At 60.1% G+C, this 15,867-nt stretch overlaps 1 protein-coding gene across 1 annotated transcript in view; it reads right to left on the reverse strand.

Moving 5' to 3' along the window:
* DMBT1 (deleted in malignant brain tumors 1) overlaps positions 1-15,867 on the reverse strand; it is a 44,741-nt gene that overhangs the window by 3,519 nt on the left and 25,355 nt on the right. The window contains exons 18-32 of the mRNA XM_084904400.1: positions 15,676-15,723; positions 14,961-15,290; positions 13,380-13,427; positions 12,665-12,994; positions 10,369-10,764; positions 8,788-8,835; positions 8,073-8,402; positions 6,492-6,539; positions 5,777-6,106; positions 4,196-4,243; positions 3,481-3,810; positions 3,072-3,098; positions 2,353-2,382; positions 1,743-1,893; positions 615-823 (exon numbers count right to left, since the gene is read on the reverse strand). Coding sequence (XP_084760526.1) covers positions 615-823; positions 1,743-1,893; positions 2,353-2,382; positions 3,072-3,098; positions 3,481-3,810; positions 4,196-4,243; positions 5,777-6,106; positions 6,492-6,539; positions 8,073-8,402; positions 8,788-8,835; positions 10,369-10,764; positions 12,665-12,994; positions 13,380-13,427; positions 14,961-15,290; positions 15,676-15,723 — 2,703 coding nt within the window. The remainder of the gene's footprint in view (positions 1-614; positions 824-1,742; positions 1,894-2,352; positions 2,383-3,071; positions 3,099-3,480; positions 3,811-4,195; positions 4,244-5,776; positions 6,107-6,491; positions 6,540-8,072; positions 8,403-8,787; positions 8,836-10,368; positions 10,765-12,664; positions 12,995-13,379; positions 13,428-14,960; positions 15,291-15,675; positions 15,724-15,867) is intronic.

Genomic DNA, 15,867 nt, shown 5'->3' on the forward strand with positions numbered 1-15,867 from the left:
CCCCAGTTCTGGCCCTGGCCCGCGTGACTGGGCAGCCAGAGTCCCCAGACCCAGGGCCCCTGGTCCCTTCCGGCGGCAGATCCGGCCCAGGGACCTGCCGGGCAGCTCTGGTCTGCCGTCCTGCCACTGAGGATGTCAGGGGAGGAGGAAAATGGGGGGCAGGCCCCCACCCGGAGAGCGGGACCTATGGGTGCTGTGGTTGGAGGGCGGAGCCGGGAGGTAGGGGTGCTGTGGTTGGAGGGGAGGAGCCGGGACGTAGGGGTGCTGTGGTTGGAGGGGAGGAGCCGGGAGGTAGGGGTGCTGTGGTTGGAGGGGAGGAGCTGGGAGGTAGGGGTGCTGTGGTTGGAGGGGAGGAGCCGGGAGGTAGGGGTGCTGTGGTTGGAGGGCGGAGCTGGGAGGTAGGGGTGCTGTGGTTGGAGGGCGGAGCTGGGACGTAGGGGTGCTGTGGTTGGAGGGGAGGAGCTGGGATGTATGGGTGCTGTGGTTGGAGGGCGGAGCTGGGAGGTAGAGGTGCTGTGGTTGGAGGGCGGAGCTGGGACATAGGGGTGCTGTTGTTATAGGGGAGGAGCCGGGACGTAGGGGTGCTGTGGTTGGAGGGCGGAGCCAGGACTCACGGGTGCTGTGGTTGGACGGGCGGGAGTAGTAGTCGGCCTGGAAGCCTCTGCTGGTGACGCTGCCGTCGCTGACGAAGCGGACGGACAGGAAGTTGGAGGAGGACGTGAAGGAGTCCCTGGAGCCATGGCAGACGCGGCCGAGGAGCGGGGCGCTGAGGGCGGGGCCGTCGAACACCTGGATGTAGTCGTAGTTGCAGTTGCTCTCCAGCCTGCGGACAGGGGCACGGTCTGTTAGAAAGCTGGTCTGTTAACCCAAACCTGAGAGCATTTCCCATTGGCCTTCAGGGAGAGCAGGAGGGAGGGCGTGGGACAGAGAGAAGCATCGGTGTGACAGACACAGATGGGCTGCCTTCCACACGCACCCCGACCTGTGACCCTTCGGTCTGAGGGCTGACACTCTACCCACTGAGCCAACTAGGCCAGGGCTTATCCCTCTATTTTTAAAAAATATACATATTTTATTGATTTTTTTACAGAGAGGAAGAGAGAGGGATAGAGAGTTAGAAACATCGATGAGAGAGAATCGTCAATCAGCTGCCTCTTGCACACCTCCCTACTGGGGATGCGCCCGCAACCAAGGTACATGCCCTTGACCAGAATCGAACCTGGGACCTTTCAGTCCACAGGCCAATGCTCTATCCACTGAGCCAAACCAGTTTCAGCCCATCCTATATTTTTTTAAAGATATGTTTTTATTGATCTCAGAGAGGAAGGAGGGAGAGGGGAAGAGAGAGAGAAACATCCATGATGAGAGAATCATGCATCGGCTGCCTCCTGCACGCCCCCTGCTGGGGATGGAGCCCACATCTCGGGTGTGTGCCCTGACTGGGACTCAAACCATGACCTCCTGGGTCATAGGTGGACGCTCAATCCCTGAGCCACGCCGGCCGGCTCATCCCTCTCTTTCGGCTGAGGACAGGCGAGTGATGATATGGCCACATGGGGCAGTAGTGACCACACTGACCAAAGCCAAGGCCCTGTCCTGGCCCCACTGCCTCGGCTGCCCCACAGGCAGAACGCCAGCGAGCAGCCTCTCTCCCATGGCGCCTGCTCTGTCCCTCCTCCCCCACGCCCCCGAGGTCCCCCAGGCCCCCCCCCGGCCCCGCGGCCGCCCTGCGCCCCACTCACTGCACGTCTCTGAAGACCACCGTCACGCGGTGGTTGTTCTGGACCTCGATGTCCCACACGCACTGGGCATTGTTGGGGTAGCTCGCGGGGTAGGACGGGCTGGTGAAGCGCCCTGAGGGCCGGGACAGGAAGCCCCCGCAGGCCGCCGCGGCTGCCGGGACAGACGCAGACGCTGGTGACCCAGAGCACACGGCCCCTCACCGCGGCGGGGACGGGGAAGTTTACTTTTTATTATCTTTCAGTTTTTATATTTATTGATTTTGAGAGGGAGGAAGAGGGAGAGGGAGAAATAGAAACATCCATGATGAGAGAGAATCATGGACTGGCTGCCTCCTGCACGTTCCCTACTGGGGATCGAGCCCACAACCCGGGCCTGTGCCCTGAGCGGCAATCGAACCCTGACCTCCTGGTTCCTAGGTCAACAGTAATCACAGAACAGTGCTGGAAGGGCAAGAGAGGGGCATTTTTAGACAATTCCCGAGACAGAAACCCTACAGGAGGGGCCCAGCGGGGCTCTCCCCGAGGCGCAGGGACACGAGGGAAGCCACGCCTCGCCATTCCCGCCATCTCCCCAGGTCACGGTCACGGAGGGGAGGGCGCTCGGGCTTACCCGTTGGCCTGGTGCTGGTGTAGTGAGGCCCTGCGGACAGAGAGGAAAGATCACGTCAGTTTCCTGCCGTCCTTGGTGCAACCTCTGAGCCCACGCTGTGGGCTACAGCGAGACGCTGGCCACGGGCCGCACCCTCCGGAGCTCCCAGCCTGAGCTGGGAGGAGGTGGGAGCGGCCGGGAGAGGCCAACGGGGGGAAAGGAGACACATGTGATACTTCAAACAATAGTTTAAATGCACACACACAGACACACACACACACACACACACACACACACCGGAAACCACCCGGCTGGCAGGGGCCACGTGGAGAGCATGTGTGCGTGTGCAGGAGGTAGGCTGTGTGCCCGCAGGCGGGTGAGGGTGCCGGGGCCGGCAGGGGAGCTGGGGTGCAGGTGGACAGGCAGCACCCTGTGGGCACCTCCACCATGGACAGTCGCGTGAAGGAACTGGTCAGCGGACGAACCTCTGTAGAGGCTCTACCCTGCCCCGTTTCTAGAACGGCCACCGTTAGCCCCGGGGTCGACCTGGACGGGCATTGGCCCCCGAACCGCCGTGGCCGGCTCAGAGGGGCTCCCGGGCAGAGCAGGGACAGCAGCGTCCGGGGCACGCGGTGCGTCCCGTGCAAACCCGGAGCCTCAGGGAGAGAAGCAGCCGGGAGCCCGCTGTCTCCTCCTGCACACGGAGCGGGGCTCCTGGGAGCCGGGGCCGTGGGACTCACCTGGGGTGGTCGCGTTGCCGGGCGAACCTGTGAGAAAGAGAAGCACGGGGTCAGGCTCGGGGCCCAGGGTGAGTCGCAAAGAGCCCCCCAGGACGAGGGCAGGGGCTCCTGTGTCCCCTCGTGGCCTGAGAAATGCTGCGGGAAGCGGCCCACGGGACCGGCCTGGAAAGGGTAACCTCGGGGCTCTGCTCCCAAAAAGGAGGTTGGGGCGTTTCTTCCTGCAACGTGAATGCACATCGAGCCGCTGTCTACCTGAGGGCCGGCCTGGTGACAGGCACCCCAAACTCCCAGGAACCAGGCAGCTGTGGCCATGGGTTGAGGTGAGAAGAACTCTCCTGGTTGGCTGGGGTGAGAGGAGCCCGGACTCCAGGAGACCACACAAAAGGGGAGGCCCCAAGATGGGACCCACCTGAGCAGATGACGCCCGCGTCCTCCCCGTGGTTGCAGTTGTGGGAGTTCCAGCCGCTGTGCGGGCAGCTCCACAGGTAGGACTCGTGCCCTGAGCAGTTCACGTCGTCCAGCAGGATGGGCCCTGAGCCCTGCCCGAACCGGGCACTTCCTGTGGCCGACCTGGCCCAGCCACAGCCCAGCTGCCGGCACACCACGTTGGCGTCGTTGGTGTCCCAGCTGTCGTCACACACGGTGCCCCAGGAGCCTCGGTAGAGGACCTCCACGCGGCCCTCACACCGGTCACTGCCGTTCACCAGCCTCAGGGCCAGACCCGATTCGGTCCCGAACCCTGGAGGACGGCACAAGGACACCCTCCATGTCTGTGCTGAGCTCCCGGCCCGAGGCAGAGTCCAGACTCAGGGCCAAGAACACACAGGGGAGGAGAGAGCCTCACAGCCTGAGGCTGAGCCAGCACTGGGATCTCAGCAATCCAAGGACCCTCCAGGGCTGACCCTGAGCCATGGTGGAGGACTCAGCTAAGCCTCCTCCCAGGAGCCACTGGAGACACATCATCAACCAACCATGTGGGACAAGGACCTGGTCAGAGACCCTCCCCTGACCCTTCCCTCCAGGGACAGGATGAGGATGGCCATGTGGAGCCTCTTCCTTTCACGTTCCATCCCGGCTGTGGCTCAGGGGCAGAGATGGGCCCTGAAGGGGGAAGGGCCCTGTACCTGTTGTTGTTGTAGGAAAGGCAGTTGATGGAAGAAGTGTCGGTACAGCTGGAGGGAAAACAAAGTGAAGGCGGTGGTGAGACTCAGGAAAGGAGTCCTTCCCAAAGGAGAGGGAGGCAGTCCCCTGACTTCCCCATGTGCCTCCTGCACATGCTCCCTGCCTGTCCACAGCCTCCCGCTCCCATGGGTCATTGGGGCCAAAGGCCTGTGAGAGACCACAGCATCCCTCCTCATCTCTGACCGCCATGTTCCTCCCATCAGAAGACCTCTCCCATCTCTCCCGCATGAGCCAGGCACACAGTGGTGGGATTGAGGCTTGGGCCTGACTACGAAGCTGGGATAGAAAGAGTCACGGCCTGGTGATTGAACCGGGAGACAATCACATGACCTGGAACCCAGAGGACCCTCATCACGTGTTCATTGTCTTCCCCAGCACTGTCTCTGCCTTGTTGGTATGCACATGTGACCACGCTGGCGCTCATGGGTCCGATGTGAGAGGAAGAGAGAAGCCAGAAGCCAGCTGTCCCTTCATCAGACAGCCAATGAGCATCAGAGCCCACTCTCCCACAATGCCCTCCTCAGCCTGGAGTCACGGGATCACCTTCATAGAAGGGGAGGCACTTCCCTTGACCAATGGCCACCCTCTCCCAGGTCGGTAGCCAAGTATCTGACATGAACTCAGAAGGAGGATGGACAGATTAGATCTTTGGAATCCCCCCTCTAGTTAAGGAGATGAGGGCAAAAGTGTGGTCCCAAAGGGGTTCAAGGAGCCATGGGCCAGCTAGAGAGGCCCACCAGCAGCAGTGGGCAAGGAGAGGGCAACCAGGAGACGTGGCCGAGACTCAACTGGCTAGGATGTGGGGGCTGAGCCGCTGGGGGAAGAAAAGAATAGTCAGACACCAAGCTCCCAGGTGCCCAGTTGAGATCCAATGTTGATGACCCTCAGCTTCCACACACAGAGCTGACAATGTGCACATGGCCTCGGGATTGACAGAACTCTGACACTGGGATGCTCCCAGTCCTTCTGAAGCAACGCCCTCTTTCCTCTGCCATCGACTGCCTTCCTTGAGCCCAATGACTTCAGTCCAGTGTAAGGAAGCCAGGGCCATGCTGGGACAGGCCACCAGGACTCTGGTGTTGACCCCAGAGAACAAGCAGAGGATGACCCCACCAAATGAGCCAATAGATGTGCACACCAACCATTCAGCCTTGACCCATTCTGATATTGAGAGGTTACACCCATTTCTGGAGTTTTCCAGGTGGTCACAATGCCCCATCCCCAAGGCCCTCACAGGTTCCTTCCTTTCATGGCCACCTGACATCTCTCACCTCCCTTCTCCCTCCCCCCATCTCTGTCCTTCACAGAGGACCTCTGTGCTCTCAGGATGTCCCCTCTATGTCACCATCTTAGAGCCACCAGGTGCAACCGTCCTCACAAAGGGAGGATCTTCCCTATATCCAGACCAGGGACGGGCTGCCCTGAAGGAAGCCCCAGACCCCTCCAGGGGGCAGTGAGCTGGCTCCAGGGGCAGTTCCCAGCAGCCTCAGCCCAGAAGAACCCCAGGGCTGGCAGAGACGCACCTGAGCAGATGACGCCCGCGTCCTCCCCGTGGTTGCAGTTGTGGGAGTTCCAGCCATTGTGCGGGCAGCTCCACAGGTAGGACTCGTGCCCTGAGCATTCGACGTTGTCCAGCAGGATGGGCCCTGAGCCCTGCCCGAACCGGGCACTTCCTGTGGCCGACCTGGCCCAGCCACAGCCCAGCTGCCTGCACACCACGTTGGCGTCGTTGGTGTCCCAGCTGTCGTCACACACGGTGCCCCAGGAGCCTCGGTAGAGGACCTCCACGCGGCCCTCACACCGGTCACCGCCGTTCACCAGCCTCAGGGCCAGACCCGATTCAGTCCCGAACCCTGAGGACGGCACAAGGACACCGCTCCATGTCTGTGCTGAGCTCCCGGCCCCAGGCAGGGTCCAGACTCAGGGCCAAGAACACACAGGGGAGGAGAGAGCCTCACAGCCTGAGGCTGAGCCAGCACTGGGATCTCAGCAATCCAAGGACCCTCCAGGGCTGACCCTGAGCCATGGTGGAGGACTCAGCTAAGCCTCCTCCCAGGAGCCACTGGAGACACATCATCAGCCAACCATGTGGGACAAGGACCTGGTCAGAGACCCTCCCCTGACCCTTCCCTCCAGGGACAGGATGAGGATGGCCATGTGGAGCCTCTTCCTTTCACGTTCCATCCCGGCTGTGGCTCAGGGGCAGAGATGGGCCCTGAAGGGGGAAGGGCCCTGTACCTGTTGTTGTTGTAGGAAAGGCAGTTGATGGAAGAAGTGTCGGTACAGCTGGAGGGAAAACAAAGTGAAGGCGGTGGTGAGACTCAGGAAAGGAGTCCTTCCCAAAGGAGAGGGAGGCAGTCCCCTGACTTCCCCATGTGCCTCCTGCACATGCTCCCTGCCTGTCCACAGCCTCCCGCTCCCATGGGTCATTGGGGCCAAAGGCCTGTGAGAGACCACAGCATCCCTCCTCATCTCTGACCGCCATGTTCCTCCCATCAGAAGACCTCTCCCATCTCTCCCGCATGAGCCAGGCACACAGTGGTGGGATTGAGGCTTGGGCCTGACTACGAAGCTGGGATAGAAAGAGTCACGGCCTGGTGATTGAACCGGGAGACAATCACATGACCTGGAACCCAGAGGACCCTCATCACGTGTTCATTGTCTTCCCCAGCACTGTCTCTGCCTTGTTGGTATGCACATGTGACCACGCTGGCGCTCATGGGTCCGATGTGAGAGGAAGAGAGAAGCCAGAAGCCAGCTGTCCCTTCATCAGACAGCCAATGAGCATCAGAGCCCACTCTCCCACAATGCCCTCCTCAGCCTGGAGTCACGGGATCACCTTCATAGAAGGGGAGGCACTTCCCTTGACCAATGGCCACCCTCTCCCAGGTCGGTAGCCAAGTATCTGACATGAACTCAGAAGGAGGATGGACAGATTAGATCTTTGGAATCCCCCCTCTAGTTAAGGAGATGAGGGCAAAAGTGTGGTCCCAAAGGGGTTCAAGGAGCCATGGGCCAGCTAGAGAGGCCCACCAGCAGCGGTGGGCAAGGAGAGGGCAACCAGGAGACGTGGCCGAGACTCAACTGGCTAGGATGTGGGGGCTGAGCCGCTGGGGGAAGAAAAGAATAGTCAGACACCAAGCTCCCAGGTGCCCAGTTGAGATCCAATGTTGATGACCCTCAGCTTCCACACACAGAGCTGACAATGTGCACATGGCCTCGGGATTGACAGAACTCTGACACTGGGATGCTCCCAGTCCTTCTGAAGCAACGCCCTCTTTCCTCTGCCATCGACTGCCTTCCTTGAGCCCAATGACTTCAGTCCAGTGTAAGGAAGCCAGGGCCATGCTGGGACAGGCCACCAGGACTCTGGTGTTGACCCCAGAGAACAAGCAGAGGATGACCCCACCAAATGAGCCAATAGATGTGCACACCAACCATTCAGCCTTGACCCATTCTGATATTGAGAGGTTACACCCATTTCTGGAGTTTTCCAGGTGGTCACAATGCCCCATCCCCAAGGCCCTCACAGGTTCCTTCCTTTCATGGCCACCTGACATCTCTCACCTCCCTTCTCCCTCCCCCCATCTCTGTCCTTCACAGAGGACCTCTGTGCTCTCAGGATGTCCCCTCTATGTCACCATCTTAGAGCCACCAGGTGCAACCGTCCTCACAAAGGGAGGATCTTCCCTATATCCAGACCAGGGACGGGCTGCCCTGAAGGAAGCCCCAGACCCCTCCAGGGGGCAGTGAGCTGGCTCCAGGGGCAGTTCCCAGCAGCCTCAGCCCAGAAGAACCCCAGGGCTGGCAGAGACGCACCTGAGCAGATGACGCCCGCGTCCTCCCCGTGGTTGCAGTTGTGGGAGTTCCAGCCATTGTGCGGGCAGCTCCACAGGTAGGACTCGTGCCCTGAGCATTCGACATTGTCCAGCAGGATGGGCCCTGAGCCCTGCCCGAACCGGGCACTTCCTGTGGCCGACCTGGCCCAGCCACAGCCCAGCTGCCTGCACACCACGTTGGCGTCGTTGGTGTCCCAGCTGTCGTCACACACGGTGCCCCAGGAGCCTCGGTAGAGGACCTCCACGCGGCCCTCACACCGGTCACCGCCGTTCACCAGCCTCAGGGCCAGACCCGATTCAGTCCCGAACCCTGAGGACGGCACAAGGACACCGCTCCATGTCTGTGCTGAGCTCCCGGCCCCAGGCAGGGTCCAGACTCAGGGCCAAGAACACACAGGGGAGGAGAGAGCCTCACAGCCTGAGGCTGAGCCAGCACTGGGATCTCAGCAATCCAAGGACCCTCCAGGGCTGACCCTGAGCCATGGTGGAGGACTCAGCTAAGCCTCCTCCCAGGAGCCACTGGAGACACATCATCAGCCAACCATGTGGGACAAGGACCTGGTCAGAGACCCTCCCCTGACCCTTCCCTCCAGGGACAGGATGAGGATGGCCATGTGGAGCCTCTTCCTTTCACGTTCCATCCCGGCTGTGGCTCAGGGGCAGAGATGGGCCCTGAAGGGGGAAGGGCCCTGTACCTGTTGTTGTTGTAGGAAAGGCAGTTGATGGAAGAAGTGTCGGTACAGCTGGAGGGAAAACAAAGTGAAGGCGGTGGTGAGACTCAGGAAAGGAGTCCTTCCCAAAGGAGAGGGAGGCAGTCCCCTGACTTCCCCATGTGCCTCCTGCACATGCTCCCTGCCTGTCCACAGCCTCCCGCTCCCATGGGTCATTGGGGCCAAAGGCCTGTGAGAGACCACAGCATCCCTCCTCATCTCTGACCGCCATGTTCCTCCCATCAGAAGACCTCTCCCATCTCTCCCGCATGAGCCAGGCACACAGTGGTGGGATTGAGGCTTGGGCCTGACTACGAAGCTGGGATAGAAAGAGTCACGGCCTGGTGATTGAACCGGGAGACAATCACATGACCTGGAACCCAGAGGACCCTCATCACGTGTTCATTGTCTTCCCCAGCACTGTCTCTGCCTTGTTGGTATGCACATGTGACCACGCTGGCGCTCATGGGTCCGATGTGAGAGGAAGAGAGAAGCCAGAAGCCAGCTGTCCCTTCATCAGACAGCCAATGAGCATCAGAGCCCACTCTCCCACAATGCCCTCCTCAGCCTGGAGTCACGGGATCACCTTCATAGAAGGGGAGGCACTTCCCTTGACCAATGGCCACCCTCTCCCAGGTCGGTAGCCAAGTATCTGACATGAACTCAGAAGGAGGATGGACAGATTAGATCTTTGGAATCCCCCCTCTAGTTAAGGAGATGAGGGCAAAAGTGTGGTCCCAAAGGGGTTCAAGGAGCCATGGGCCAGCTAGAGAGGCCCACCAGCAGCGGTGGGCAAGGAGAGGGCAACCAGGAGACGTGGCCGAGACTCAACTGGCTAGGATGTGGGGGCTGAGCCGCTGGGGGAAGAAAAGAATAGTCAGACACCAAGCTCCCAGGTGCCCAGTTGAGATCCAATGTTGATGACCCTCAGCTTCCACACACAGAGCTGACAATGTGCACATGGCCTCGGGATTGACAGAACTCTGACACTGGGATGCTCCCAGTCCTTCTGAAGCAACGCCCTCTTTCCTCTGCCATCGACTGCCTTCCTTGAGCCCAATGACTTCAGTCCAGTGTAAGGAAGCCAGGGCCATGCTGGGACAGGCCACCAGGACTCTGGTGTTGACCCCAGAGAACAAGCAGAGGATGACCCCACCAAATGAGCCAATAGATGTGCACACCAACCATTCAGCCTTGACCCATTCTGATATTGAGAGGTTACACCCATTTCTGGAGTTTTCCAGGTGGTCACAATGCCCCATCCCCAAGGCCCTCACAGGTTCCTTCCTTTCATGGCCACCTGACATCTCTCACCTCCCTTCTCCCTCCCCCCATCTCTGTCCTTCACAGAGGACCTCTGTGCTCTCAGGATGTCCCCTCTATGTCACCATCTTAGAGCCACCAGGTGCAACCGTCCTCACAAAGGGAGGATCTTCCCTATATCCAGACCAGGGACGGGCTGCCCTGAAGGAAGCCCCAGACCCCTCCAGGGGGCAGTGAGCTGGCTCCAGGGGCAGTTCCCAGCAGCCTCAGCCCAGAAGAACCCCAGGGCTGGCAGAGACGCACCTGAGCAGATGACGCCCGCGTCCTCCCCGTGGTTGCAGTTGTGGGAGTTCCAGCCATTGTGCGGGCAGCTCCACAGGTAGGACTCGTGCCCTGAGCATTCGACGTTGTCCAGCAGGATGGGCCCTGAGCCCTGCCCGAACCGGGCACTTCCTGTGGCCGACCTGGCCCAGCCACAGCCCAGCTGCCTGCACACCACGTTGGCGTCGTTGGTGTCCCAGCTGTCGTCACACACGGTGCCCCAGGAGCCTCGGTAGAGGACCTCCACGCGGCCCTCACACCGGTCACTGCCATTCACCAGCCTCAGGGCCAGACCCGATTCAGTCCCGAACCCTGAGGACGGCACAAGGACACCGCTCCATGTCTGTGCTGAGCTCCCGGCCCCAGGCAGGGTCCAGACTCAGGGCCAAGAACACACAGGGGAGGAGAGAGCCTCACAGCCTGAGGCTGAGCCAGCACTGGGATCTCAGCAATCCAAGGACCCTCCAGGGCTGACCCTGAGCCATGGTGGAGGACTCAGCTAAGCCTCCTCCCAGGAGCCACTGGAGACACATCATCAGCCAACCATGTGGGACAAGGACCTGGTCAGAGACCCTCCCCTGACCCTTCCCTCCAGGGACAGGATGAGGATGGCCATGTGGAGCCTCTTCCTTTCACGTTCCATCCCGGCTGTGGCTCAGGGGCAGAGATGGGCCCTGAAGGGGGAAGGGCCCTGTACCTGTTGTTGTTGTAGGAAAGGCAGTTGATGGAAGAAGTGTCGGTACAGCTGGAGGGAAAACAAAGTGAAGGCGGTGGTGAGACTCAGGAAAGGAGTCCTTCCCAAAGGAGAGGGAGGCAGTCCCCTGACTTCCCCATGTGCCTCCTGCACATGCTCCCTGCCTGTCCACAGCCTCCCGCTCCCATGGGTCATTGGGGCCAAAGGCCTGTGAGAGACCACAGCATCCCTCCTCATCTCTGACCGCCATGTTCCTCCCATCAGAAGACCTCTCCCATCTCTCCCGCATGAGCCAGGCACACAGTGGTGGGATTGAGGCTTGGGCCTGACTACGAAGCTGGGATAGAAAGAGTCACGGCCTGGTGATTGAACCGGGAGACAATCACATGACCTGGAACCCAGAGGACCCTCATCACGTGTTCATTGTCTTCCCCAGCACTGTCTCTGCCTTGTTGGTATGCACATGTGACCACGCTGGCGCTCATGGGTCCGATGTGAGAGGAAGAGAGAAGCCAGAAGCCAGCTGTCCCTTCATCAGACAGCCAATGAGCATCAGAGCCCACTCTCCCACAATGCCCTCCTCAGCCTGGAGTCACGGGATCACCTTCATAGAAGGGGAGGCACTTCCCTTGACCAATGGCCACCCTCTCCCAGGTCGGTAGCCAAGTATCTGACATGAACTCAGAAGGAGGATGGACAGATTAGATCTTTGGAATCCCCCCTCTAGTTAAGGAGATGAGGGCAAAAGTGTGGTCCCAAAGGGGTTCAAGGAGCCATGGGCCAGCTAGAGAGGCCCACCAGCAGCGGTGGGCAAGGAGAGGGCAACCAGGAGACGTGGCCGAGACTCAACTGGCTAGGATGTGGGGGCTGAGCCGCTGGGGGAAGAAAAGAATAGTCAGACACCAAGCTCCCAGGTGCCCAGTTGAGATCCAATGTTGATGACCCTCAGCTTCCACACACAGAGCTGACAATGTGCACATGGCCTCGGGATTGACAGAACTCTGACACTGGGATGCTCCCAGTCCTTCTGAAGCAACGCCCTCTTTCCTCTGCCATCGACTGCCTTCCTTGAGCCCAATGACTTCAGTCCAGTGTAAGGAAGCCAGGGCCATGCTGGGACAGGCCACCAGGACTCTGGTGTTGACCCCAGAGAACAAGCAGAGGATGACCCCACCAAATGAGCCAATAGATGTGCACACCAACCATTCAGCCTTGACCCATTCTGATATTGAGAGGTTACACCCATTTCTGGAGTTTTCCAGGTGGTCACAATGCCCCATCCCCAAGGCCCTCACAGGTTCCTTCCTTTCATGGCCACCTGACATCTCTCACCTCCCTTCTCCCTCCCCCCATCTCTGTCCTTCACAGAGGACCTCTGTGCTCTCAGGATGTCCCCTCTATGTCACCATCTTAGAGCCACCAGGTGCAACCGTCCTCACAAAGGGAGGATCTTCCCTATATCCAGACCAGGGACGGGCTGCCCTGAAGGAAGCCCCAGACCCCTCCAGGGGGCAGTGAGCTGGCTCCAGGGGCAGTTCCCAGCAGCCTCAGCCCAGAAGAACCCCAGGGCTGGCAGAGACGCACCTGAGCAGATGACGCCCGCGTCCTCCCCGTGGTTGCAGTTGTGGGAGTTCCAGCCATTGTGCGGGCAGCTCCACAGGTAGGACTCGTGCCCTGAGCATTCGACATTGTCCAGCAGGATGGGCCCTGAGCCCTGCCCGAACCGGGCACTTCCTGTGGCCGACCTGGCCCAGCCACAGCCCAGCTGCCTGCACACCACGTTGGCGTCGTTGGTGTCCCAGCTGTCGTCACACACGGTGCCCCAGGAGCCTCGGTAGAGGACCTCCACGCGGCCCTCACACCGGTCACTGCCATTCACCAGCCTCAGGGCCAGACCCGATTCAGTCCCGAACCCTGAGGACGGCACAAGGACACCGCTCCATGTCTGTGCTGAGCTCCCGGCCCCAGGCAGGGTCCAGACTCAGGGCCAAGAACACACAGGGGAGGAGAGAGCCTCACAGCCTGAGGCTGAGCCAGCACTGGGATCTCAGCAATCCAAGGACCCTCCAGGGCTGACCCTGAGCCATGGTGGAGGACTCAGCTAAGCCTCCTCCCAGGAGCCACTGGAGACACATCATCAGCCAACCATGTGGGACAAGGACCTGGTCAGAGACCCTCCCCTGACCCTTCCCTCCAGGGACAGGATGAGGATGGCCATGTGGAGCCTCTTCCTTTCACGTTCCATCCCGGCTGTGGCTCAGGGGCAGAGATGGGCCCTGAAGGGGGAAGGGCCCTGTACCTGTTGTTGTTGTAGGAAAGGCAGTTGATGGAAGAAGTGTCGGTACAGCTGGAGGGAAAACAAAGTGAAGGCGGTGGTGAGACTCAGGAAAGGAGTCCTTCCCAAAGGAGAGGGAGGCAGTCCCCTGACTTCCCCATGTGCCTCCTGCACATGCTCCCTGCCTGTCCACAGCCTCCCGCTCCCATGGGTCATTGGGGCCAAAGGCCTGTGAGAGACCACAGCATCCCTCCTCATCTCTGACCGCCATGTTCCTCCCATCAGAAGACCTCTCCCATCTCTCCCGCATGAGCCAGGCACACAGTGGTGGGATTGAGGCTTGGGCCTGACTACGAAGCTGGGATAGAAAGAGTCACGGCCTGGTGATTGAACCGGGAGACAATCACATGACCTGGAACCCAGAGGACCCTCATCACGTGTTCATTGTCTTCCCCAGCACTGTCTCTGCCTTGTTGGTATGCACATGTGACCACGCTGGCGCTCATGGGTCCGATGTGAGAGGAAGAGAGAAGCCAGAAGCCAGCTGTCCCTTCATCAGACAGCCAATGAGCATCAGAGCCCACTCTCCCACAATGCCCTCCTCAGCCTGGAGTCACGGGATCACCTTCATAGAAGGGGAGGCACTTCCCTTGACCAATGGCCACCCTCTCCCAGGTCGGTAGCCAAGTATCTGACATGAACTCAGAAGGAGGATGGACAGATTAGATCTTTGGAATCCCCCCTCTAGTTAAGGAGATGAGGGCAAAAGTGTGGTCCCAAAGGGGTTCAAGGAGCCATGGGCCAGCTAGAGAGGCCCACCAGCAGCGGTGGGCAAGGAGAGGGCAACCAGGAGACGTGGCCGAGACTCAACTGGCTAGGATGTGGGGGCTGAGCCGCTGGGGGAAGAAAAGAATAGTCAGACACCAAGCTCCCAGGTGCCCAGTTGAGATCCAATGTTGATGACCCTCAGCTTCCACACACAGAGCTGACAATGTGCACATGGCCTCGGGATTGACAGAACTCTGACACTGGGATGCTCCCAGTCCTTCTGAAGCAACGCCCTCTTTCCTCTGCCATCGACTGCCTTCCTTGAGCCCAATGACTTCAGTCCAGTGTAAGGAAGCCAGGGCCATGCTGGGACAGGCCACCAGGACTCTGGTGTTGACCCCAGAGAACAAGCAGAGGATGACCCCACCAAATGAGCCAATAGATGTGCACACCAACCATTCAGCCTTGACCCATTCTGATATTGAGAGGTTACACCCATTTCTGGAGTTTTCCAGGTGGTCACAATGCCCCATCCCCAAGGCCCTCACAGGTTCCTTCCTTTCATGGCCACCTGACATCTCTCACCTCCCTTCTCCCTCCCCCCATCTCTGTCCTTCACAGAGGACCTCTGTGCTCTCAGGATGTCCCCTCTATGTCACCATCTTAGAGCCACCAGGTGCAACCGTCCTCACAAAGGGAGGATCTTCCCTATATCCAGACCAGGGACGGGCTGCCCTGAAGGAAGCCCCAGACCCCTCCAGGGGGCAGTGAGCTGGCTCCAGGGGCAGTTCCCAGCAGCCTCAGCCCAGAAGAACCCCAGGGCTGGCAGAGACGCACCTGAGCAGATGACGCCCGCGTCCTCCCCGTGGTTGCAGTTGTGGGAGTTCCAGCCATTGTGCGGGCAGCTCCACAGGTAGGACTCGTGCCCTGAGCATTCGACGTTGTCCAGCAGGATGGGCCCTGAGCCCTGCCCGAACCGGGCACTTCCTGTGGCCGACCTGGCCCAGCCACAGCCCAGCTGCCTGCACACCACGTTGGCGTCGTTGGTGTCCCAGCTGTCGTCACACACGGTGCCCCAGGAGCCTCGGTAGAGGACCTCCACGCGGCCCTCACACCGGTCACTGCCATTCACCAGCCTCAGGGCCAGACCCGATTCAGTCCCGAACCCTGAGGACGGCACAAGGACACCGCTCCATGTCTGTGCTGAGCTCCCGGCCCCAGGCAGGGTCCAGACTCAGGGCCAAGAACACACAGGGGAGGAGAGAGCCTCACAGCCTGAGGCTGAGCCAGCACTGGGATCTCAGCAATCCAAGGACCCTCCAGGGCTGACCCTGAGCCATGGTGGAGGACTCAGCTAAGCCTCCTCCCAGGAGCCACTGGAGACACATCATCAGCCAACCATGTGGGACAAGGACCTGGTCAGAGACCCTCCCCTGACCCTTCCCTCCAGGGACAGGATGAGGATGGCCATGTGGAGCCTCTTCCTTTCACGTTCCATCCCGGCTGTGGCTCAGGGGCAGAGATGGGCCCTGAAGGGGGAAGGGCCCTGTACCTGTTGTTGTTGTAGGAAAGGCAGTTGATGGAAGAAGTGTCGGTACAGCTGGAGGGAAAACAAAGTGAAGGCGGTGGTGAGACTCAGGAAAGGAGTCCTTCCCAAAGGAGAGGGAGGCAGTCCCCTGACTTCCCCATGTGCCTCCTGCACATGCTCCCTGCCTGTCCACAGCCTCCCGCTCCCATGGGTCAT

The sequence above is a fragment of the Pipistrellus hanaki genome, assembly GCF_964339955.1.
Source record: "Pipistrellus hanaki genome assembly, chromosome: 14".
Lineage (NCBI taxonomy): Eukaryota > Metazoa > Chordata > Mammalia > Chiroptera > Vespertilionidae > Pipistrellus > Pipistrellus hanaki.